The sequence below is a fragment of the Meles meles genome, chromosome 8 (assembly GCF_922984935.1).
Source record: "Meles meles chromosome 8, mMelMel3.1 paternal haplotype, whole genome shotgun sequence".
Taxonomy (NCBI): Eukaryota; Metazoa; Chordata; class Mammalia; order Carnivora; family Mustelidae; genus Meles; species Meles meles.
Genome location: NC_060073.1, coordinates 105,011,566 through 105,035,209, shown reverse-complemented (window position 1 = coordinate 105,035,209; position 23,644 = coordinate 105,011,566). Strand labels below are relative to the sequence as shown.

At 50.9% G+C, this 23,644-nt stretch overlaps 4 protein-coding genes across 7 annotated transcripts; 2 read left to right on the top strand and 2 right to left on the bottom strand.

The window, feature by feature from the left end:
• The first annotated feature begins 3,735 nt into the window (after positions 1-3,735).
• On the top strand, positions 3,736-11,026 carry CENATAC (centrosomal AT-AC splicing factor). Of its 2 annotated transcripts, XM_046014615.1 has the most exons (11): positions 3,736-3,897; positions 4,040-4,203; positions 4,775-4,873; positions 7,259-7,325; positions 7,397-7,459; positions 7,786-7,850; positions 7,998-8,103; positions 9,303-9,333; positions 10,429-10,518; positions 10,602-10,734; positions 10,817-11,026. In XM_046014615.1, exons 1-11 carry the CDS (start codon positions 3,778-3,780, stop codon positions 10,914-10,916), a joined length of 1,038 nt encoding a protein of 345 aa, XP_045870571.1. In that variant the 5' UTR covers positions 3,736-3,777; the 3' UTR covers positions 10,917-11,026. The 2 variants fall into 2 exon arrangements, with proteins under 2 accessions (XP_045870571.1, XP_045870570.1); XM_046014614.1 differs by having other exon boundaries at positions 7,259-7,313; positions 10,602-11,026.
• Positions 10,950-12,975, bottom strand: RPS25 (ribosomal protein S25). Its single transcript, XM_046014618.1, has 5 exons — positions 12,839-12,975; positions 12,530-12,625; positions 11,804-11,987; positions 11,093-11,192; positions 10,950-10,995 (listed from the first exon to the last, which is right to left on the bottom strand). The coding sequence occupies exons 1-4, from the start codon at positions 12,839-12,841 to the stop codon at positions 11,098-11,100; spliced, it is 378 nt and encodes a 125-aa protein (XP_045870574.1). The 5' UTR covers positions 12,842-12,975; the 3' UTR covers positions 10,950-10,995; positions 11,093-11,097.
• A 46-nt stretch (positions 12,976-13,021) lies between these two features.
• On the top strand, positions 13,022-16,174 carry TRAPPC4 (trafficking protein particle complex subunit 4). Its single transcript, XM_046014616.1, has 5 exons — positions 13,022-13,499; positions 13,672-13,846; positions 14,455-14,558; positions 15,181-15,307; positions 15,572-16,174. Exons 1-5 carry the CDS (start codon positions 13,325-13,327, stop codon positions 15,648-15,650), a joined length of 660 nt encoding a protein of 219 aa, XP_045870572.1. The 5' UTR covers positions 13,022-13,324; the 3' UTR covers positions 15,651-16,174.
• Positions 16,175-17,117: 943 nt separating this feature from the next.
• Positions 17,118-23,423, bottom strand: SLC37A4 (solute carrier family 37 member 4). 3 transcript variants are annotated; one of them, XM_046014612.1, is made up of 9 exons: positions 22,743-23,423; positions 21,919-22,261; positions 20,873-21,105; positions 20,320-20,563; positions 19,649-19,807; positions 19,332-19,417; positions 18,708-18,821; positions 17,961-18,099; positions 17,118-17,829 (listed from the first exon to the last, which is right to left on the bottom strand). In XM_046014612.1, the coding sequence occupies exons 2-9, from the start codon at positions 22,064-22,066 to the stop codon at positions 17,663-17,665; spliced, it is 1,290 nt and encodes a 429-aa protein (XP_045870568.1). In that variant the 5' UTR covers positions 22,067-22,261; positions 22,743-23,423; the 3' UTR covers positions 17,118-17,662. The 3 variants fall into 3 exon arrangements, with proteins under 3 accessions (XP_045870568.1, XP_045870567.1, XP_045870569.1); XM_046014611.1 differs by having other exon boundaries at positions 21,919-23,423; XM_046014613.1 differs by lacking the exon at positions 19,649-19,807 and having other exon boundaries at positions 21,919-23,423.
• Between the last annotated feature and the right edge of the window lie 221 nt (positions 23,424-23,644).

The following is a 23,644-nucleotide window of genomic DNA, read 5'->3' as shown; positions in this document are numbered from 1 at the left end:
TCCATATTCTCTGGAAGCAGGGAGAAGAGAACAATCAGCTCTGTCTGGAGGAGTTAGGGAAGGCTTCTCACAGGAGGAGTTAGCACTGGGTCTTCCCAGGTCTAGAAAACAACAGCCCCTACTTGTCCAGAAGTGCCCAAAGCCAGCAGGGCTCTGTGGAGCACTGCTGATGCTCCTAGGAGTCAGGGGGCAGGCTGAGGAGGTGTGTAAGAGTAGCGACAGGATGGGAAGGAAAAGTGACCAGTTCCAAGGAAAAGACAGGACAGACCCGGGCAGGTGCCTGGTTGGAGCAATGGCCTTTCCATAATGCACTTGGAAGTGCTTTGTGATTCTCTCCTCCCAGACCATGTGCGTGCTAGTCTCTGTGTGATAGCCACTGGGGAGTGGGTGGAAGGACCATGTTCATGTCCTTCCCTCTGGACCCACCCAGAGCTGTGCAGCCAGAGCGCATCCCCCCAACACCAGGTGCTAAAGATACAGTGAAACCCAAAATGGTCCTTCTCTCAGAGTTTTCAGTCTAGATAGAAAGATATTAAACAGGGTGCCTGGGTGGTTCAGTGGGTTAAAGCCTCTACCTTCGGCTCAGGTCATGGTCTCAGGGTCCTGGGATCAAGTCCCGCAATGGGCTCTCTGCTCAGCAGGGAGCCTGCTTCTCCCTCTCTCTGTGCCTACCTCTCTGCCTACTTGTGATCTCTAGCTCTCTGTCAAATAAATAAATAAAATCTAAAAAAAAAAAGATTTTATTATTTTAGGGCTCCTGGGTGGCTCAGTAGGTTAAGCATCTGCCTTTGGCTCAGGTCATGACACCAGAGTCCTGGGATTGAGCCCCTCATTGGGCTCCTTGCTTTTCAGGAGCCTGCTTCTCCCTCTGCCTGCCATTCCCCCTGCTTGTGCATTCTCTATCTCTCTCTGACAAATAAATAAATAAGATCTTTATTTTTTAAAAAGATTTTATTTTTTTCAAGGAGCGAGAACCAGAGTAAGTGAGAGAGAGCATGAGCAGTGGAAAGGATCAGTGAGAGAAGCAGACTCCCCACCTAGCAGGGAGGCTGATGTGGGGTTCGATCCCAGGACTCCCAGACCATGATCTGAGCAAACGGCAGATGCCTAACCCACTGAGCCACCCAGGTGCCCTAAATAAGATCTCTAAAAAAAAAAAAAAAAAATCTGCAGGCCACCCTAGAAGGCTTCACAAAAGGGATGACATTTCATTTATTCAATGATACATTGATACAGGAGCCTCTGAATGATTGAGAGCTTACCATGTGCCAGACAAAGCCACCAGCCACATGGAGATTCCATTCATTCGTATTTCAGATCCTATATCATAGAATTTACTAGGCAGGGCTGGAAAGAAGTAAATTTTAGGCAGAGGGAACCCAGGGCTGGAAGATGCTGAAGTGCACAGTACTCCAGAACATTGTCTGGAGGAGGTGGTGGAGGAGGTCAGGGAAGTGATGGGCGAGAAGACAAAAAGAATTTGGGAAACATGCTGTAAAAGGCTTTGAAAGTCATCCTGGGAAATTTAAATTTTTTTCCTGATGCTAATTTAGGGCATTAAATTAATCCAGAAAGTCACTTGGAGACTCTCCTAAATCCAGAGTCTGAAGGATAAATGGAGCCGACTTAGACCACACAGTTGGAAACCCGTTAGAAAAATTTTACATGAATCTAAGCAAAAGAACAAGGGAGTTGAAACAAGGTTTTCTCTAGGAGTATAAAGAGTAGAGAACAGACTTAAACATCTTAGAAATCCAGTAAGACAACTTGAACACAGTGGAATATGGGGAGTGAGTGAAAGCCAGTATCAAAGATAACTCTCCCCAAAACTCCAGGCTTTAGCTTGGTAGTGTTCCCTGGGAGGATGAAAATAGGGGATGTTCTCAAGTGGAAGATGTTGAATTCCATTTCACACAATCACGTTCAGTTGCAACTGACTGGACACTCCATGGTGCAGAACTTTAGGGAAACACTTTCAAAAGCAAAACTGCAGAGGGTTAATAAGTTAGTAGAAGTCGAAGCAGTGTAGACTACACTAGGCACCTGGGAACAAATGAGGAAAACAGATGGCTGGGTTGATCTGCTTTTGGGGTTTGACGAAGTGAGAGGTCTGGGACGGTCAAGGGAAGTAATAGATTGCCATGAGAGTGTGGTGGGAACAGTCGTGGGATCCAGTGAGTAAAGTGAAGCCAGGAAGACCTAAAACCTAGACCACTAATTATCAAATTTGATTGAGCATTAGAATCCCCTGAAGGACTCATTAAACTATAGATGGCTGGTCCCCACTCTAGAGTTTCTGATTCAGTAGGTCTGTGTTGGGGCCCAAGAATTTGCACTTCTAACAAGCTTCCAGACGCTGATGCCGCTGACCTGGAGGCCACACTCTGAGAATCTAGAGCAAAGCAGCTGGTAGATGCCGAAAGTTTTCTGAGTGAATGAATAAGAGTACTCATCTTCAGGAATGGAAATCTTCCTGCAGTTAAAGGCAAGGTGGAAACTAAGGCCATATGGGAGGATGGAAGATGGTGGTCAGAATACAACTTCAGAGTTTGAATTCAGAGGAGCAATTTTAAGGTCCAGGACTGACCCTTCCGGGCAAATGATGGGAGGTCAAGGCATTGAGCATTGCGGGGTCTCCAAAATGAGTCACATATGACAGAGGCCTGAGTCTACTGGGAAGCTCCAAGAGGAGGTCAAGATCTGAAGGGGGGTCTGGCTACTTTCTGGGCCTGAATTAGGTATATTTGACTGTATGTACACCCACAGACATTGTAGCCCATCCAGGTTAATGCACCAGTACTGGTAACAAATCCAAGTGAAGTTTGGACTCTGTTAGTTCTGTCCGGCACCTCCTATAAGTAAGGTCTGGGCTGGGTCCCAGGCTTTTTGGGGGGTACTCTAGGATAGAGATCACAGCCTGGAGATTTCAGCCCTGTAGGGAGCAATTTACCTTACGCCCTAAGGCTTAGGGGAGCAGGACAGATGGAAGGCTGTTCATTCTAGGAAAAGTAGCTTGTAAAGAATGAAAATTCCACTGGGTGAGCATGTTTACAGAATAAAAATGTCTGTTAGCCCTCAGCAATGACTCTGCACCCTTCTCATAGCTTCCCTTTTACAGTTTTATAGTAACAGCTGCTCAGAACACACCCCTCCCCCCGGGGTATATGGCTGTGATTAGGTCTTAGATGAAGGCCACCTCCAGCATGCTTCCTTACCACCATCTGGTACCGTAGAACAGCAAAGGTGCTGCCTCTGATGCTTCGCACCTGTGCAACCTTCCACACAGTTACTTTCTCCCGGTGCCTCAGTTTTCCCATCTGTAAAATGTCGGTAATAATAGTACGCCACGTAGGGCTATGGTGAGGATTAAGTGCCTCGTGAATGTAAAGCTCTGGCCACAAAGTGAGCACCCTGTAATACTAGTTACAATGTGTTCCATTGTCTAATGCGGGTCCTTGTCAATGCCCCGACATGCGTGCGGCCTGCGGTCCTGCAGTGGCACCTAACTGTCGCGCGCGCTCTTTCCCGGGCATCTGCACAGCGGTGCCGCCACTTTTTCTGGGTCGATAGCATCTGGGAATATCGATGTCGGCTGGGTGCACCCGACCGCAGGAGAGCCCGGTGCCGGACTCGCGCAGCCGCAGGTGGGTCTGCAGTGGCGCCAGCCTGCCGCTGGGGGTCGCGGGGAAGCGCTGTGCTCGCCCCGCCCCCGAGGGGTCAGGGGTCACCGGAGAGCGAAAGAGCTGCTACGCGTCGCAGATACCGGCTCTTGGGCCCATGGCGCCGGCGCAGCGGTGCCCCCTGTGCCGCCAGACCTTCTTCTGTGGTCGCGGACACGTCTACAGTCGCAAGCACCAGCGGACGCTGAAGGCAGCTTTGGAGCGGCTCCTGCCCCAGGTGAGGACGGGAGGCGGGAAGTGGCCGCGGACGGCCTGGGTGGGGGATGCGGGCAGTACAGGGAGGGCGCGTGGGGGTGGGACGTGGGGGTTCCACTGGGGTCCTGGTTGACCTCTCCCGTCCTCTCCCCTCTCCGCCGCAGGTAGAGGCCGCCCGCAAGGCCGTCCGCGCAGCCCAGGTGGAGCGCTACGTGCCGGAGCACGAGCGGCGCTGCTGGTGCCTTTGCTGCGGCTGTGAGGTGCGGAAACACCTAAGCCACGGAAACTTGACCGTGCTGCACGGGGGACTGCTGGAGCATCTGGCCAGGTGAGATCTGGCCTGGGAGCCGCATCCAGCACATTCACATCCTGGTGGGGCGGGATGCGTGAGAGAAGGAACGCTTTTGTGGTTGGATTGGGGTGGGTCCAGTCTGCTTATAGCCTCGCATCTTTGATGCGTGGAGGGCTTATGGCTGCCATGGTCGTAGTGGTAGAGGGTTACCTCCATCATCTCCTCCCAGATTCTCCTTATTATTTTTTTTTTAAGATTATATTTATTTGACAGAGAGAGAGACAGCGAGAGAGGGAACACAAGCAGGGGGAATGGGAGAGGGAGAACCAGGCTTCTGGCAGAGCAGGGAGTCCGATGTGGGGCTGGATCCCAGGACCCTGGGATCATGACCTGAGCCAAAGGCAAACACCCAACCGGCTGAGCCACCCAGGTTCCTCTCTCCCATTTTTATTGGAAGAGGGGAGACTGGACATCTGGAAGATGTAACATTCTGTCATCCTTGTCCAGAGGCAGAAACCCAGATATCAGTGTGCATTACTTAATATAATGCCTAGTTGTCTGAGTAATATTCTATAATCTATCATTGAGATTATCCATTCATTCTCAGCCCAGAGCACAAGAAAGCAACCAACAGATTCTGGTGGGAGAACAAGGCTGAGTTCCAAATGAAAGAGAAGTTTCTGATCTCCCCCCAGGACTATGCCAGGTAAGTCACTGATTATGAAAGGTGAAATAACAGAATGGGACTTCTCTGGGTCTGTGTCAGGTACTGGAGCTTTCTCTGTTAATTGGAAAGTTCAGCAGGGCCTTTGTAAGTATCTGTTGTCTTCATAGCACTCATTATTGTAGTCACTATACTGGACACAAAAGAAGTATGATAGAGTCCTTGAAAAGTTATACTCTAGTTGGGGAATGGGGTTTACAATCCATTGAGCAAGTAGAGAATAGTATGTGATAAAAGTTCACTATAGGGGCACCTGGGTGGCTCAGTGGGTTAAAGCCTCTGCCTTCGGCTCAGGTCATGATCCCAGGGTCCTGGGATCGAGCCCTGCATCGGGCTCTCTGCTCAGCAGGGAGCCTGCTTCCTCCTCTCTGCCTGCCTCTCTGCCTACTTGTGATCTCTGTCAACTAAATAAATAAAACCTTTAAAAAAAATAAAAGTTCACTATAATCGATTATTTAAATGTGTGGTACAGAGAATATTAAGGTCCCTTAGGAATAGAAGAGGTTTTTTAATAGTGTGTGCAAGCAACTGGTACTCACTCAGTGCCCACTTCGAATAGTTTTAGACTCTATTTTAACTGGCCCCTAAAGGACCCTGAGAAACTGGAGTATAGTCAGCTGGCCAGCGCAGAGCAGGTGTGAGTGCTGCTTCAGGAAAAGGACACAGATGGCCTTGCACCACTTTTATTAGGACAATATTGAGATTATGGGGAATGGGACCCAAGGGGATCCTGGAACCAAAGTTACAGAAAAACTCATGACTTCTATTATTGTTTCCTATTCAGTGTGGAGAATAATGAGGGAATGGTGAGAAATACCTAAATCCTACTACCTTGCCTTCAAATCTGTAGTTCAAACTGGGCAGGAGATGGAGAACTGAGGCCAAAAAGCACTAACTCCTTACATCCTGGCCCAGCTCCAAATGGTGTTTGGTGGGAATAAAGAATAGTTGAACAGAAAAAGTTGTAATTGAGAATATGAGAATGGACTCCTTGATTTCTTTAATTTTTTTTTTTAAGATTTTATTTATTTGACAGATCACAAGTAGGCAGAGAGGCAGGCAGAGAAAGAGGGGGAAGCAGGCTCCCCACTAAGCAGAGAGCCCGATGCGGGGCTCGATCCCAGAACCCTGAGATCATGACCTGAGCCAGATGCAGAGGCTTTAACCCACTGAGCCACCCAGGTGCCCTTGGACTCTTTGAATTTTTTATTAGTTTCCTTTTTTTTTTTTTTTTTAGGATTTTGTTTATTTAGAGAAAGTGTAAGAGTTAGCATGAACAGGGGGAGTGGGAGAGGGAGAAGCAGACCATCTGCTGAGCAAGGAGCCTGGCACTGGGCTCGCTGGAATCGTGACCTGAGCTGAAGGCAGATGCTTAACCAGCTGAGCTACCTAGGCACCCCAGTTTTGAGTTTTGAACCTTATACATTTAACGTGCACACGCACAAGGCAAAGCCAAGTCTGACTGCTTTGACTGGTAAAGATACCACAAGCCACTTTTAGATTTAGACAGGTTATCACTTAAATACTGAAGAAAATAAACCCGGAGTGCCAGCTTCCCAGGTCCTTGCCCACCCACCAAAAAGGGCCACTCTGAAACAAAAAGGGCTAGGTAACTATAGTGTGATCTGTGGGACACTATCTATAAAAATAAATTACAAAATAAAATCAGGCCAGAAAGCAAATCCTAAAACTCATTGCAAACAATGACAGATTATCATAGCTATATATCAAATTGATAACAGTTATAAGAGTAAGAATTCAAGTAACTTCAACACAAAATTCTGACTGTATAGCCTTGGGATATTTACTAAGGACTAAAGAACAGGAGAAATCCTGAGCTTTGGTTAGTAGTTGTTGATACTGATATTGGTACTTTTCTGAAAGCTTTCTGTGTGTATTGTAGGATAACAACAACTGTAAGTCTCATGATGTTCTAAAGCCCTTTTTTAAATTTTTATTTTATTTATTTGACAGACAGAGATCAGAAGTAGGCAGAGAGGCAGACAGAGAGAGAGGAAGGGAAGCTGGCTCCCCACTGAGCAGAAAGCCCAATGCGGGGCTTGATCCCAGGACCCTGGGATCATGACCTGAGCCGAAGGCAGAGGCTTTAACCCACTGAGCCACCCAGGCACCCCTAAAGCCCATTTTTGATTTCACAGAAAGGAAATATGTGCTAGAAAAGAAGTGGAGCCAGTATGGCAAAATGTTTACAGTGAAGCTGGGTGAAAGGTCCATGGGTGTTAATTGTTCTATTTTGTTTTTGTGATTTTGAAATTATCCAAAATTTGAAGAAAAAATGATCTACTGAGGATCTTTTTGTAACATGCAGAGACAGGTTCTTGGCTGACTTGCCCTTTTTCTTTTCAGATTCAAGAAATCCATGGTGAAAGGTCTGGATACCTATGAGGAAAAGGAGGATGAGGTGATCAAAGAAGTGAGTTAAAAGGCCACTGAAGGACACAGCCTCATGGCCTTGTACCGAGCTAAGCAGCCTCTCTCCCACAGATGGCAGCTCAGATTCGTGAAGTGGAGCACAGCCGGCAGGAGCTGGTTCGATCTGTCTTAGAGGTTGGTGTCCCTCGGAGGAGCCAGAGCAGTATCCAAATCCATCTAATCCCTGGTTCTCCCAGGTCCGGCATTTCACCTACCGGCTCTTCTAGAACTCACGGACTCCGTGCTTCATCTGCTCGGCGTGAATTCCCTTACCTGTCCGCCAGGGGGCAGGCTTGTCAGTGGCGATGTGGGCAAGCTGGGAGGGGAAAAAAGGCATTTTTGCAAAATGGGCTGGACCATTTGCCAGTATGCTAATTTGTTTCCTACTGGAGGGTGGGAGCATGGCCTAGGCAGACTCTTAAGCATCCAAGACACATTTATTTTTCCTGAATCAAACTCAGCCTCAGCCAGTGCCAGACCCAGAAGAAGGCTCTTCAGCACTTGGAAGCTGGAAAGGGACCAACAGGTAAAATTGCTGAGGAATCTCATTGAGTTTGGATTCCGTTAGAGCATTCTGTAACTTTTTGGTTGGAAAATGGCAAGAGTTCACCTCTGCTATCCTTATGGCTTAAGGACCTCCTCTGCCAGCCTGGCTCCTGCTTGTCTTTTTCAGTCTAGTGGCCTCCACCTCACAACAGCCCTCCTACTTGGACCTGCCACCTGCCCCAGAGCTTGACTGGATGGAGACAGGACAACCTTTGACATTCATCGGCCATCAGGTACCATGGATAAGCGAGTCAGGAAGGGCCAGTGCTCCCTCAATTCCCAGGACATCCATCTCTCACGTGTTTTGTACCTATTCTGGCCATCCAGATCTTGTCTCTTGGCTGTACTGCTCCATAGTGTGTTGGGTTTTTTTTTTAAAGATTTTATTTGACAGAGACATAATGTGTTCTTAGACCTCTTTCCTCACCGTCTAGTGATCTCATCCACACCTCTTGCCCCCACTGCCACTGAGGAGTGCCAACTCCTAGTCATCCTCTGTAGAACCCCGTTTCTGCTCAACTTAGGACATGTGTAAACATTCCACAGGCACCTGAAACTAGCCCCTACTGTCCCTAGATTACCAGAACTGTAGCCAAGTTATTTCCTCTTCTTTCATCTCCTACATCCTGTCTAGGAGTAGGCCTGTTTTACCTCCTGGCTAGATGTCCTGTGTTACACTTTTCTGCAAGTTTCTATGCCCCCTATAATCCTGTTCTGAACACAGAAAGCCACTGGCTCACCTGATGTCCTGTACACGCCAACCATACTGTGCATCTTGTGGTTTTTGCACATGTCATTGCCATTGCCTTAAATGATAGGCCTACCTTTCTTCAGCCTAGCTCAAAGGTCACCTTTTCATGGAAGGCTTATGTGAACAGGTTGCCTGTTACAAATGTACATGGGATCATGTAAAAAAGCTGTAAATGTCACCTGTGTAATTTATGCTTCAATCTCTCCCCCCAAAATACATACTGTCCTGTGAGGAAAGAGTTCTGCTAATGTAGCACCTAGTAGGCACTCTATTTTTGGACATCTTCACTAAGACCGTAAGTCTTTTGAGGGACAGGACTCTTTCAGTTATCTGTGGTTTTATTTATTTATTTTTAAAGATTTATTTATTCATTTGACAGAGATCACAAGTACGCAGAGAGAGGAGAAAGCAGGCTCCCTGCTGAGCAGAAAGCCCGATGCAGAGCTCGATCCTAGGACTCTGGGATCATGACCTTAGCTGAAGGCAGAGGCTTTAACCCACTGAGCCACCCAGACGCCCCTTATCTGTGCTTTTAAAATTTAACACCAACCAGGGGACAGAAGTAGCACTGTGGCCCTTCCACCCCCAACCCCCCGCCGCTTTGTCCTTTTTCTAGTTGGGAATATACTATCCGTTTCTTATCTGGGATTCCCCACCCCCCCCCCCCATTTCCAACTACAGGATACACCAGGAATTGGTAACATCCACTCAGGTAAGGCCCAGAGCAGTGTTTCTCAAATGGTAAGAGGCAATTATTTTATTACTTTTTTAAAGTTAATTATCTTGGGGGCACCTGGGTGATGCAGTCAGTTCAGCATCCGACTCTTGGTTTCAGCTCAGGTCTGATCTTGGGGTCATGAGACTGAGCTACACCTCAGGCTTCAGGCTCAGCACCAAGTGTGCTTGAAATTCTCTCCCTCTTCTCCCCACCACCCCCCCTACCCCGTGCTCGATCACTTACTGAAATCTTTTTTAAAGGTGGACACTGAACTGACTGTGCCCCCCAATTACTTTTTTAAAGAATAAGGTTGATTATGAAGTGCTATCTGATGAAGGACTTGAATCTTAAATATATGGAGAACTCTCAAAACTCAGTAAAAGCATGTAGAAAGATGGTTCATCAGAGTGGCTAAAATTAAAGACTCTGTATGTGAAGAAACATTCATAAACTGCTGGTGGGAATGTAAAATGGCACAACCAACTGGAGAAACAGTTCAGGGATTTAAGAAGTTAAACATACACCCACCATTATGATCCAGACATTGCAGGAGAAAAGCAAACATGTCTGCACAAAGGCTTACACACCAGATGGTCACAGCTTTAGTTGCAATACCCCAAAACTAAAGCTGAAAAGAATCCAAATGTGTCTCAATGAAGGAACAGAGCAGTGCTCAACAAAGAAGATACTGTTAAGTGCAGCATAGATGAATCCCAATTATTAGAAGCCAGGTTGAAAAAAGGTACATAACTAGTAAACGCAAATTAGATTAACAGAAGCATATTCATAGTTTCCTGGGGTTGGGAAAAGGTACAGAAGAGAAAGTCCTTTAAAGGGGCAGAACAATACATCGTGGTGATATTTTGTATCTTGACTGTGATGGTTTCACTCAGTTTTTCAAACTGTTTATTTTCCATTGGGCAGTTGTAGATCTGTTATGCCTCAACAAAGCTGTTAAATACCAGCCCATGGCCTAAAATTCCTGGGATTTCCTTTTGAGCATTAAGTAAGAGTTTATAGCGAGGGCATGTTTCACAGTAGTCTGAAACTTAAGACTGCCTTCATTCCTGCTTAATGGGTCTTTGCCAGGTGCTACACCTCCTTGGATGGTCCAGGATGAAGAATACAGCTCTGGAAACCAACAAATAGGACCATCCTATGAAGAATTCCTTAAAGAAAGTAAGTTAACAAATTCAAGAATGGGCTGTCTAAATTTTCCTACTCAGAGCAAAACCGTTTAAAAACTGTTTACTTCTTCTTAGAGGAAAAACAGAAATTGAAGAAACTCCCCCCAGACAGAGTTGGGGCCAACTTTGATCATAGCTCCAGCACCAGCATAGGCTGGCTGCCCTCTTTCGGCCGGGTCTGGAATAATGGACGCCGCTGGCAATCCAGGTGTGATCCAGTGTCAGGACCCCAACCCACTATCCCTCTGGAGATGTCAGCCTTTATCCCACTAACCTTCATTTCTTTTCAGACATCAGTTCAAAACGGAAGCTGCAGCAAGGAACAAACAGTCACATAAAAAAAGCCAGTCGTTAACGGATACTTTTTCAAGTCAACAAACCCATACCTAAATCCTTTTCTCAGGAAAGAGACATACCCACTTATTTGATTTAATAAAGTTTTATTTCCCAAAATGTACAGTTGGTGGATCTGTAAAAAATAAAAAATCAAAGAATCAGAACTCTAGAGCCTAATACAAAAGTGGGGTGTATACGTTTCTACACGACAAGCCCGCGCGCTTTCTTACCTTGTTCATGCATCTTCACCAGCAGCTGGGGCATCTCCACCCTTGGTGTTTCTGGTGTAAATTACTTGAGCTCTGTGCTTTGAAACCAGTTTAATAAGTCCTAGAGAGAAAAAAATAAGGGTAGGGTTTTTATGCAGTACTATGAAATATTTAATAGACACTAAAAATACTGATTTTTGAGCATTAGTTTAATAACAAAGGCAAACATCCCTCATGTCTTGGTGATGATCTAATTTTATTTTTTCTTCCTAAATGAAGGGCCCATTACCTGCTATTGGGATGCTTACCCTCATAGCGCTCTAACTTAAAAATTACTGTTTCCATGTTAGACACTACAGATGCCTTAAAACATTTACATTCATATGAAATGGTAATTAAATCACCACTAAACTTTAAGAGTAAGTAAAAAATGCTTTCCTACCAAAGCTTTTACTATTTTCACAACCATATTTCAATACTGGGTTTCTTTTGTAACTCTTTAAATAAATTTATTTGAAAACAAGGGATCCTGAAGCTTCACCAACAGGACACAGGGGTCCACGGGACAAAAGTGGCCATAAACCCTGCTCTGGGGTCTACATAAGAGGGTAACATGTTAGAACGTCAGCCTGTGCCTCCTTTACAAAATTCCAGTACAAACATTTAAGATGGCTAATACAGGCAGGTCAATTTAACGTGTAAAAGCACAGCAGTACAACACACCCCTCTCACCTTTACTAAGGAGCTCCTGAAGGGCTGCCCTGGCCAGGGAACCTCGAATCTTCAGTCTCTCAGAGACAACAGCTGGAGTTATAAGCTTATAGTTGGGAACTTCTTTACAGAGTTTGTCATATGTCGCTTTGTCAAACAAGACCAAATTATTCAGCTTGTCCCGAACTTTGCCTTTGGACCACTTCTGCTCACCGAAAGAGAAAGTCAGTCAGTGCTTCTGGAAGAAACCATTCCCCCTCCCCCAACAACCGGTGTCAGAGAACTCTTCCATGGCCGTCCTGCTATGCTGCAAGGGTGGATGTTCCTTGGCCTATACATACGAAATTCAGATTTTACATGAGTTCTACAAACTAAGCCTCAAATAACTTGAAACCAGGACACAAAACAGAAGGAACCCTAGCGGCTACTAACAGCACCAAAGATGCTTTAGGCTAGGGGGAAAAATAAAAATGCGAGTTTCGGATATAGGCTGAACCCCACGATACCAGTTAAAAATACGATAGGCTAAACCTCAGAATACTTTACACACTGTTAACTTCTAAGTAGCGTGTACCACCCTATTCATTCAAAACAAAACGGTGATGAAGAGTACAAGCTCTAATAATCGGACTCTAGACCGCACAACCTTAAAAGCCATTTGCCTCACACGTCACTTATTACCAAGCCACATGGGTCCGGCATCCCCGATATCTCCCACTCCTGGGTGGGGGGGGAGCTCACGCCTACCTTCTTTTTGGCCTTGCCCCCAGATTTGTTCACTGGGTCTTTGTCTTTTTTGGCCGATTTTCCGGCATCTTTCTTCTTCTTGTCATCCTTGGGCGGCTGTAGAGAAAAAAGGGGGAATGCAGGCAGGTCACAAGGCAGCCCCGCACCATCCTAACCCCACTGCCGGAGCACATGGATGAACGAATCCCCCCGCCCACCTGAATAAGCGGCCCGGCGGATCTGAGGCTCTCCGTCCGGTGTCGCCCCAACTGCGCCCCAGCACCGCCTGGCTCTCAGAACAGCACCGGCCCACCATTCCCGAGAGCTCACCATAGCGAAGCTGGGAGAGCAGCGTCCACCCCTGCAGCCTCACTAAGATGTCGGACAAAAAGGAAGCGCTTCTCCCCGACCGGCCCAGAAACCTCCACCCGCAACGAGCGCTTCCGGGGCAAGGGGCGGAGCCCGCAGAGAAAGGCCGGAAGTCCGGCCCCCTCGTGCAGCAGGGAGTGGGCCGAAGTGAGGGGATGGTCGTTCCCGAGGGTCGCGTCCTGAGAGCTGCCGCGACTTGCTGGGTTTTGCCGTTAGGTGTGAGGCAGCCACACTTTGCTTTCCCTGTCCCTGGAAACGAATAAAGACAGAAAAGAGTCTGCCGGGACCCGAAAGGACCCCCGGCGACCCCGCTAAGAGTGGTGCTCCAAGTGCGCCGGCGCGCGCCGTGCAGGGAGCAGGGGGCGGCGGCGGGTCCCGCGACTGCGGTTCCGGGGCGGGGCCGTCAGGAACAAGCCGAATAGGCGTCTCCGAGCCGCGGCGGCCGCAATGGCGATTTTTAGCGTGTATGTGGTGAACAAAGCTGGCGGCCTGATCTACCAGTTGGACAGCTACGCGCCACGGGCCGAGGCTGAGAAAACTTTCAGTTACCCCCTTGACCTGCTGCTGAAGCTGCACGACGAGCGTGTGCTGGTTGCCTTCGGCCAGCGCGACGGCATCCGGGGTGGGCTAGGCTTGCGTCCGATGGGCGGGCCGGGTCCTGCGGAGTGGGCTGGTGTCTCTGCGGGGCGCGGAAGGGCGCGGAGGAAAAGGGGACGGGGTGAGGCCGGGTCGCCAGTCCCTTTAGCGGAATCCCCGCACTGGGGCTTCGTTGACCCTTAGCCTCACCTCCGCAGTGGGCCACGCAGTGCTGGCCATCAATGGCGTGGACGTGAACGGCAAGTACACGGCCGATGGGAAAGAGGTGCTGGAGTACTTGGGCAACCCTGCCAATTACCCGGTGTCCATTCGATTCGGCCGACCGCGCCTCACCTCCAATGAGAAGCTCATGCTGGCCTCCATGTTCCACTCGTAAGTCCCCCAGCCCTTCCTAGGGCCTGTGGTCCTGCACTTGGCCCTTAGGCCGGCTGGATGAGTGTGGTTCTTCCGGAAGTGTCCTGAGCGGCCGTGCTTACCTTTCTAAGTCTCCTTTTAAATCGTCAGTTCTTGTGTTGTGAAAGAAAAAGAACTCATCCAGGATGACTAGGTTTTAGGTAATACCGGCAGTGGTGTGACCTTGCACAAGTCCACTTCTCTTCCCTCAGCTTTAGTTTCTAAAGTCAGGTAACTGAATTAAATGATCGTTAAGACCTTTTTCTCATTCTCAACCATAGTAGTTGTGCTGGGTAATCATAGCCATGGGGTAAGTAACCATGACACATATGCCCAGTGGTACTTTTACTCTCAGTTTTCAATGTAAAATGTTTTACACCGAAGTATGAGTGTAAAAAATGTGCAGAGCGCCAATGACTTTTAAAGAAATTTTGGTGCTGCTGTTAGGCAGTTGACATGGCCTCTTCCGACTTCTTGGTGTAATGTGGACTCCTCAGCTGATAGGGTCACTTCAGGGGACAAGTTTGAGAAGCACCCCTCCCTTATACAGCCGGCTGCATTCCCAACCTTACCTCCTTTGCAAATAGGCTGTTTGCAATCGGTTCCCAGCTGTCTCCAGAACAGGGCAGCTCAGGCATTGAGATGCTGGAGACGGACACCTTCAAACTGCACTGCTTCCAGACACTGACAGGTAGGCGTCTCCAGATAGGCCAGAGGGATGGGGGAAGGGACTGACCAAAGAAATTTTGGTAAGCAAGGGGGTGGTGGTTAACTTTTTTCCTGGGACAGTTGCACAGACACATAGGTCTATTTGTTTTGTGAATCCAAAGCCAATATTTAATCTGATGCCAATTTTGTCAACTCCGCCCAGAATGCTCAGCCGTGGTTATCCTGTGTGCAGATAAAACTCACCATAATGGTATCTCATGTTGCACACGTTTCGGAAGGTGTGTTTCAAAATGAAACTTGAATGCCAAATGGAAATGACCTTTGGATCGTGTCATTGCCTCACACCCTTAATGGGGATAATTGAAAACTGCCTGAGTCTGTCCCCTGCCTGGCACTTGCTGCTGAGGGACCACAAGACTAGGAGTTAAGTGGCAGAGCTTAGAGGTCAAAACGTGATCTCAGTCAGTTGGGTGATGTGATAAAGTCACTTCCCTGTTCTGGTCTTAGAGATTCACAGTCTTGCCTTTTCTGCTTTATGGAGCAATAAGGATACAAACAAAAATGGGCTTATGAAAATGCCATCTGCACACAGGATATTCGCTGCATTCTCTACCGTTCTGTAACTATTCTTGGTCCTTCTCCAGGGATCAAGTTTGTGGTCCTGGCAGATCCTAGGCAAGCTGGAATAGATTCTCTTCTCCGAAAGATTTATGAGATCTACTCAGACTTTGCTCTCAAGAATCCATTCTACTCCCTGGAAATGCCCATCAGGTAGGCGGTCCCCCTCCCCAGATACTGGTCGAAGAGTCCTTGCCCCTCCCTTTGTGCTCTTCCCCAGGTCATTTTTCAAAAGGATAAGAAGAGTTACTTTTAAATAAAACGAAAACGGACTAGTCTTTTTTTCCTATTTTGAGAAACCAAAGACTTCTCTTGCCATTTATGTCCTTTAAGCAAGAGTACTTTGGCACCCAAAGTGGGAGGAGAGTCTGAGACCTCACACTTTGTCATCATTTGTGCCTCTTGGGTCTGGCCTAGGTGTGAGCTGTTTGACCAGAACCTGAAGTTAGCCCTGGAGGTGGCAGAGAAGGCTGGAACATTTGGACCTGGGTCATAGGCTGAGCCTGCCACGGATCCCCCAAATTTTGAGAGATCCTATAGCAGGGATCCTGCTGTATCCACTCCAGTGGAGATTCCCACAGCCTCGTTAGTGCAAGACGGGAGGGTGCTGAGCCTGATGACATGTACTGATCCCTGAGCCTTAATGCCATGCTCTCCGCCATCCTATATGTATCATGAGCCTGATTCCCAACTCTGTACAGGGTTATTTATGGAGGGAGTAGGCCCATAAATGCTAAATAAACATTCCTTTGATTCTAATTGATGGTTTGCGGGGGTGGGGGGGTGGGAGTGGGGGAAGGCTCTGGAGGGGAGATGGGAATGATAAGGAAATTCTGGGAAGATGAGCTATGTTCTGGTAGAAAACAAGTAATTGTTTGCTTGGTTTTGTTTTGTTTTTGTTTTTTTTGTTTTATATTTTAGATATAGGTGACAAATGTATTTCTTTTTATCGTTATTAAAGTTGACAAGTGACAGATGTATTCTTTTTATTGTTATTAAAGTTTTCCCCAATGTAGTTCAGTAAATGAAGCATTTATTTTATTCCACTGTTGATCATAGTTTGAGCCCTACACACTCCCTCCCCTTTCACCTCAAAGGGGCCTCCTTTGTATGTAGCCACACACTCATCACTGGTAAAAGGTCAGGCTGGGTCTGCTCTCAAATCTTCTTAGGATTCAGCTCCTTGTCAGACTCTCCAGGAAAAGCACCAAAAACTGAGAACAGGGCTTTGAGTCAGGAGCCTTGGGTCTAGTTTCAGTATAGCTGACGTCTAGGGCGGTGGCAGCAGTGGTGGTCACAGTGGGGTATTACCAGGTGTTTGCACCAGGCTTTACTGCTTTTACCCTAATCTCAGGGTGCATTCTATTACGGACAACAGATTTAGCAAGGTACAGACTCTCCGCCTTAGAGTCTCAAAGCTAGTTACTAAGCACCTGAGTTTGAACCCAGGCTTTCTGACTACACCATCCATGAGCCACTATTAATATTGCCTTCCTCCATTCAATGGTTTCGCCTGCCTGAAACCCAGAAGCTTCATCTGTAAAATGATCATTGAATTAGTGAAGCTGAAAGCAGAGGACCTGTAAGCTTAAAGAAGTCCCTGTCAGGTTGCCCATTCCAAGGGGATGAAGTCCGCCCCTTTTGGGGTGGAAAGAGCAGGTACCAAGAGAATATTTCCCAAAGAAAGTGGTCTCTGGGGGCGCCTGGGTGGCTCAGTGGGTTAAGCCGCTGCCTTCGGCTCAGGTCATGGTCTCAGGGTCCTGGGATCGAGTCCCACGTCGGGCTCTCTGCTTGGCGGGGAGCCTGCTTCCCTCTCTCTCTCTCTGCCTGCCTCTCTGCCTACTTGTGATCTCTCTCTCTCTGTCAAATAAATAAATAAAATCTTAAAAAAAAAAAAAAAAAAAAAAAGAAAGTGGTCTCTGGCTTGTAGTACCCCTTTGGAAAGAATGACTCAGTGATAGTGTTTAGTATCAAATCTAGTTTTAATCTGTGTCAAGTTCCCCTCCCTCCCACCCCCGCCTGCCATCTTCGCAGGGTACCCGTGAGCGTGATGGGCCTCCTCCTCCCCAGGAATCGGAGGTATTGGCAATAGCAGTTGCCCGGTGCTAAGAGAACTTAGGGCAGAAATCATGGGCCACTGGTACCCTGCAGCTGCAGGAGGAGCCTCACCTCTCCTGGGGACAGCGTGGGAGGGCCCAGAAGGGGAAAGAGGGTCTAGGGGACTCCCTGACGGCAGGGGTTTCCTGTTTGAAGGCAGGAAATAGGAGCTAATGGAGTCTGAGAAAAAAGTTGCCTTTTAAATAGAACAGAGGATGGGGAGCTGGGACCTCATTAGCCACTGATAACTTCCAGCGCCACCTGAGCAAGGGAAAAGGCGCACAAGAGGAAATCAAAGGTTCAGTGCTAGTCGGAGCAGCCCCCCTTTCTCTCTCTGCCCCACTCGGCCCCCAGCCCCGTGCAGGGGGAAGACCACAGGTGGGAGAGGACGCACTGGAGCCTGTACGCTCTTCACTCAGCCTTCTTGGGCACATGGCCCATCTTGGTGCGGATGTTTCGGAGGAGAAAGAAGGCAGCTGTGCTGGCCGCACAGATCACTTCGGCCACCCAGAAGGCTGTGCTCCAGCTGTAGTGCTTGGCAATGGTGCTGAAGGGCAGCCCAGCCAGAAAGCCGCCCACTGCAGGGAGGGGGGGAAGAGCCTGGGTCACTTGTGAGGCTAGAGTCGGTGGGGCTGGCCCCAGCCTCCAGCTAGCCTATGTGCAAGGCCACAGCGGGGATCAGGTAGACGCTCTGGAGAGCGCCGCTTACCGTTGGCCATGAGTCCCACAATGGCGTGGGAGGTGCCGCACAAGTTGGGAGGGGCGCTCTCGTTGGCTATAACTCCGAACAAGGCAATGGGACCGTAAGAACAGAAACCAAACACAGCTCCCAGCACCAGGATCCAGAGCTGCAAGGACAATGCAGGGTGGCATTTAGAGTCTGAGAAACCCTACCTACCTACCCCTGCCAGGGGAGAGAAAGATGCTTGGCCCCAGGAACACATGATTGTAGTAAGGAGGTAGTAAGTGGCCTCCCTCTCCCCACTTCCCGATACAACCGACAGGGCCGAGCTAGAGGCGTGGGGCCACGCTGAGCCAACCTGAGGGCCTGAGTGGGTAGGTGAAGGGGACGCAGAAGCCATCCCTCCCAGTCTCTCAGAACTGATGCTAGCGGCAAGGCAGACAGGGTAGGACAAGAGGGAGACAAACCAGGAGGAAAGCCACAGATAAGGCACCTCATGCTCCGTAAAGCCTGTGAGCTCAGCGAGAGGGTGAAGAGCTGGAGTCCAGAAAGCAACATCCTAGAGGAGCACAGGGAAGAGAAGAAAACCAGGCCCCAAGTCCAGGAGGAGCACCAGAGTACAGAGGGCACGAGGTAAACCAGAACTGGAAAGGGAAATCTGAGAGGCAGAGAAAGGCCCGGGCCAGGGTAGAACCAGGGACAGGGAACCTAACAGTTACTGGCCCTTGCTCTCTCATCCTTGTGCCAGTGGCAGGCCTGGCGCTCCTCATTTACCTTGGGGGAGTCACTGGTCACAGTTACCCGGAAGAGGTACATTGACACAGTCATGCCAGCCATCATGAACAGCAACAGGCCGTGGCGAGGGTTCCCGTAGATGGACAGCCCCGCCTGTGGATACAGGCCCAGCAGCGTCAGGCCCCAGAAGCAGCAGGCAACATCCGCCCCTGGACTCTGACACGGCAGGGCTTCTGCTGACAGGTCTTTGGCAATCCCACCACGGTTCTTGGCCCGGGGCAGCTCTGGGAGGCCCTGGGACCTGCTCACTATATCCCGAGGCCAAACTCCACCACATCCCCTCCTCCACCTTGGGGACACGTGCTAGCAAGCTGTACCTAGTCTCTCTTCAACCCCAGCTTCCCTCGGCCTGTAGAGAACCCTGCTGGTAAACTGAGAGAAATTCTGGCCCTCCTTGACATCCGTTAAAACCCTTTCCCCAAGAGCCTTACCTTGCCACCACACCCTCAGCAGTTAAGAGTAGCATGGAATCATTCCAGCCTCCCCCCACCCATATGCCAGTCTGCCTGTGCCCTAGGGCTCCAGCCTCTCTGGTGCCTGTCCCAGTCATGCTGGGAAGATTTAGAGGGACCCTCCTCCTTCCTGTCCCCTCTGCCCACTCACCTTTGCCATGGCCCGGTCGGACAGGTAGCCAGCTGCGATGCTGCCTACAAGGCCCCCAACCTCCAGGGCACTCATGTAGGAGCTACCTGGAGTAGGGAGTTGTGGTGGGAAGAAGGAAAGAAGGAGTGGAAGGGGGTTAAACACACTGGGGTTGTCCCAGACTGGAACCCAGAGAGGTACAGGGTCCCCAAGGGTGACTGGCCGCAGCTTTCTGGGTGGTGCCTGGCCTCGGATAAAGAGAAGTTGGGCCCGAGTTTCCCATCCCCTTCATTGATTCCTGCTGCCTAGGCCCACCCCTGCTCCAACACTCATCTTACCCACGAGGACTGACTGTCCTTTCTCCTGGATAAGGAAGAACTGGCCCCAGTCAGTGCAGCAGGTCTTTACTCCAAATACCACAAGGTAGCCAGTGGAGAGCACCCACAGGTAGGGGGACAGCAGCAGGTCCTGTAAGGTGCTCTCCTCCTTCGAGGAGCCTGGGGGCAGGAGGAGGCCAGGCCTCAGGCTCTGCTCTTGCTGCTCTGCCCTGACCGAGCCCCCACCACTCATTAACCAGTCACAGGGCCAGAGTCCATCCCCATAGCCAGGGTCCAGCAGGAGGGCACCCCTTCGCCCACTGCTCTGCCCTGTCCCCTCCACTGCAAGCCTCAGCAAATGAGAGAGAAACTGAGGACCAAGGCACATGGCGGAAGGCATCCGAGCCACTTAAGCTTGGGATGCTGTCCAGGACAGGGAAGTCTGGCTCTGCTGTGAGGAAGGACCCAGATATAACGTGAGTCACAGCATTTGTTGGCTCTGCCACTTGTCTGGTACTTAAGTGTCTCTTGGAACGAAGTTTTATTTACTCCCCACCAACTCGCCATCACCATCTCTCCCCCTGCCGCCACTGGCTAGCCCGGGGCCAGGCATACAGCCAGTCCTCAATGAAAGTCTGCCAAATGAATGATGAATGAAGATGCCCCAATCACCGGCTTGGGTGGGTGCTCACCCTTCTTGCCCTTGGAGGGGGTGGGGTCCAAGTTTCGGAGTCCGACGTCTGCAGGTTCATTGTGGATGAGCAGGAGGCAGAGGAAGGAGACCACCACACAGAGAGCCCCCGACAGGGCCAGCGTGCTGCGCCAGCTATAGCTCTGGGCCAGGATGGTGGCCAGGATAGGGCCCAGCCCTCCAGCCAGGTTCATGCTGGCGGACAGGATGGCCCACCAAGTGCCAAACTGCGATGGCTCGAACCACTGTGGGACAGAGGGGACGAACGAGGTGCCCACATTCAACACGCTGAAGGTGCAGGTCAGGTGGGGCAGACCTAGGAGCTCACATTACAGGGATGAGGAAGAGGGCGCTTCTACTTGGCAGGGCCAATTCCCTCATCTGCCACCCGATCCCACCATGTTTAGCTCCTAAAATATCTTGACGAGCAATAGGAGCTGGACTGGAACTCCCAGGGAACCTGCTGCCCCGGGATAGGGGTGCCAGTGCTCCCACTTGCTCCTTCAGCATCCTCCGTGCCAGTCTAAAGAAGCTCCCCGGAAGCAGGCACGCACCTTCCGCAGGATCTTCCCACAAGGAGGCCAGCCCAGCCCCTGTGCCAGGCCGTTGAGGAACCACAGAGCAGCAAAGACAGGTACCATGGAGCTCCAGGAAAACGCTATATTGACCAAGCCCACCAGGAGCAGCCCCGAAGAGAAGAGCCAGCGAGCACTCATCTGGTCAGACAGGACCCCGCTCACAAACTTGCTGATGGCATAGGCTGCCGCCTGGCTGCTGGTGATGAGCCCTGCAGGGGGGGAGAGCAGGACGCGGGACGCCTGGGAGTTAGGGGCTGGGGCAGAGGCGGAGGAGGGCTGGAGGAAGGCATGGGGTCAGGTGTGGCGAGGTGCTAGGCAGGGTGAGACAGGTCCCCTCCCAGACGGCTCGGAAGAACCTGTGCTGGGTTCCCGGGGCCCCGCTCCTCGCCACCAGCGCTAGCCCCAGGCTGACCCATGCCTTTGCAGCCTCCTGTAGAGTTCCAGCTGCAGCTGGCAGGAGGCAAGAAGGGAGAAGCCTGCAGCGCCCCTCCCTGGGATTTACAAAGGCCTGATGAGTTTCCCCCTCACACTGGCTCCAACCAAGGGCTTCTGGAAGTTCTGTTGCCCCACCTCAGGAGCTTAGAAGTAGAGTCAAGGACCTTCCTCCTCCTGAAATGTCACCTGGTGGGCCATGTGAAGTCATTTGGCCAACTCCCCAGTTCCCGTTGCTCACAGCGTCAATGGCCAGCAGGCACCCCGTGGTCTTAGCATACCCCCATGCAGTGTGGAAACTGTGCAGGGTGACCCTCAACACACTCAGAATAAGCCATGTCTCTGGGGGCATTCGTGAGCCACAGGCACACAAGGACACATCAGATGAGCAGCACTCCTCAGGCACGCGGAGAGCACACGCCTAGTTCCTCGCCCATACCCAGGTACATGGTCAGAGTCCCCTCAGTCGGCACCTGCAGGCTGCCCCCCGTCCTCTGCTGCGCACGGACCCTCCACACAGTCACAAACACCCAACTTGTCCTACTAGTGCTGGGTCCCAGGGCCCACCCCCTTGCCCTGCCAGGGCTCACCCAAGTCATCCTTGTCCAGAGGGATCTCCTCCACCAACGATGGCATGACAAAGGAGAAGGTCTTGCGGTTGAAGTAATACAGGCTGTAGCCTCCGAACATGGCTGAGAAGATCACAGTGCGGTAATAGCCGTAGCCTTGGGCCGCCATGGTGGAAGGGAGCAGGCCCCACTGCGCGGGACCGGGAGCCTCTGACCACAGCTCCTGCCGGTGGCTCTCTCCGTGCCCAGATCTGCTGAGTTAGGCTTTTTCTGCTCCCTCCTCCACCCAGCCTCCCAGGCTCCCTTTATAGCCACCTTCTGGACAATCATTAAGCCTGGGGCGGCTTGTAGGGAACCCAGTGTCCTGAGGGCGACAAGAAAACAGCAGATTACTGACGGGGAAGAGGTGGGGGCTGGAGGGGGTCGCGGAGGTAGGCACTGCCAGTGAGCCAGCACCAACCAGCATGCTGTGCCCCAGAACTTCGGCGTTCCTCTGCTTTTCCTTGTCTGCCCGCCTGTGAAACCAGCTGTGATTAAAGGCTCAACCTAATTACTTTTGTCTGCAGGAGCCCAGGGGAGGCAGGGGTGAGATAAGCAGAGATACCCTCACTAGCCCCGCTTCCTCAGTCACCTACCTTCTCATTCATCCAACCAAGAAGTTTAGGGAGGGCTTACTGGTTGCCTAGAACCGCCCTAGGTGCTGGGGTAGTTTCCACACACACACTCAATGAGACATAAACCCTCAACAACCCGACTCCCAAGTCTTCCTAGGACTGACTCAAGTGACTTCCAGGGCTCAGCACACATTCATATTCGGGTGTAACTGTTTATGGATAGTTGCAGACCTGTAAGCAAGAGAAACTTCCCTTTGCAGGCCCTGTGTTGCACTGAAAGCTGCCCTGAAGGCTGGGGTCGTGGCGGGGCCACTCAGCGGTCTCTGGTCCCTTTACCCTGGAACGTCAGGATGGGGTGCCCTCTGGCCAGCTGGGGACTGCAGGGTCCGTGACAGCACGGCCCATGGGCGGGAAGGTGCACCCCGCGGACTTCAGGCGGCAGCGGCGAACCAGCCGGCTTCGCAGGGCCCCAGCAACACGCCCCCGGCTTCTCCGCTCAGTTGGGAAAGCAATCCGAGCAGAAGGCGTAGGCGCGAGCAAGGCAGGCGACCGCAAGTAGTCTCCGGGAGGCTCCTCGCTTCGGGCTCCGAATGGCTCAGCCCGGCAGGAAGGGGCCAGGCGCAGGCTCTCGGCACCTGCCCAGCCCCGTGTCCTCAAGCTACCCGGGACACCCGACTCGGGCTGGAAGCCCACGGGCCCGGGTACGGGAGCTGGAGAGGTGCGGAGACACCGGAATGGTGCGACGAAAAGCAGCAGGTGCGTGCTGGTCACGGGCAGCGCCCCCGGAAGCCCCCAGACCCAGGAACTACCCCCCGCCCGGGAAGGGGCAGCTGCAGGAACAGCTCCGGTTCGTATCGGAAGTTAGGGCAACCTTTGCTGGGGCTCTAACAAAGGAGCCCAAAGACCCGAGACTCCCCCTCCAGCCCCGCCTTCACGCAGCGCCCCTCCCCCGCGTTCAGCCCGCTACCTGGACGCGGGCGGGAGCCGGAGTAGAATAGAGCGGGGCGGCAGGGCCCGCGGGCGCATGCGCATGCGCCGGGGGCGGGCCCTCCGCCTGCGCCTTGCTGGCTGAGAGCCAAGTCCACCCTTCAGCGTTTAGTTCTGCTCTTGCGGGAGGTACAGGTCCTTGGGCG

Coding starts and splice junctions, on each gene's coding strand:
- RPS25 (XM_046014618.1), bottom strand. Junction 11,988..12,529: donor GGGGCAAGGCCAAAAAGAAG/GTAGGCGTGAGC, acceptor TTCGGTGAGCAG/AAGTGGTCCAAAGGCAAAGT. Junction 11,193..11,803: donor TCAGGAGCTCCTTAGTAAAG/GTGAGAGGGGTG, acceptor TTTTCTCTCTAG/GACTTATTAAACTGGTTTCA.
- TRAPPC4 (XM_046014616.1), top strand. CDS start 13,325: ATGGCGATTTTTAGCGTGTATGTGGTGAACAAAGCTGGCGGCCTGATC. Junction 13,500..13,671: donor CCAGCGCGACGGCATCCGGG/GTGGGCTAGGCT, acceptor TCACCTCCGCAG/TGGGCCACGCAGTGCTGGCC. Junction 14,559..15,180: donor CTGCTTCCAGACACTGACAG/GTAGGCGTCTCC, acceptor GTCCTTCTCCAG/GGATCAAGTTTGTGGTCCTG.
- CENATAC (XM_046014614.1), top strand. CDS start 3,778: ATGGCGCCGGCGCAGCGGTGCCCCCTGTGCCGCCAGACCTTCTTCTGT. Junction 4,204..4,774: donor CTGCTGGAGCATCTGGCCAG/GTGAGATCTGGC, acceptor ATTCATTCTCAG/CCCAGAGCACAAGAAAGCAA. Junction 9,334..10,428: donor AATTGGTAACATCCACTCAG/GTAAGGCCCAGA, acceptor GGTCTTTGCCAG/GTGCTACACCTCCTTGGATG.
- SLC37A4 (XM_046014611.1), bottom strand. CDS start 22,066: ATGGCGGCCCAAGGCTACGGCTATTACCGCACTGTGATCTTCTCAGCC. Junction 19,808..20,319: donor CCCCTCCAAGGGCAAGAAGG/GTGAGCACCCAC, acceptor TCCTGCCCCCAG/GCTCCTCGAAGGAGGAGAGC. Junction 18,100..18,707: donor TGACCAGTGACTCCCCCAAG/GTAAATGAGGAG, acceptor TTGTCCTTGCAG/CTCTGGATCCTGGTGCTGGG.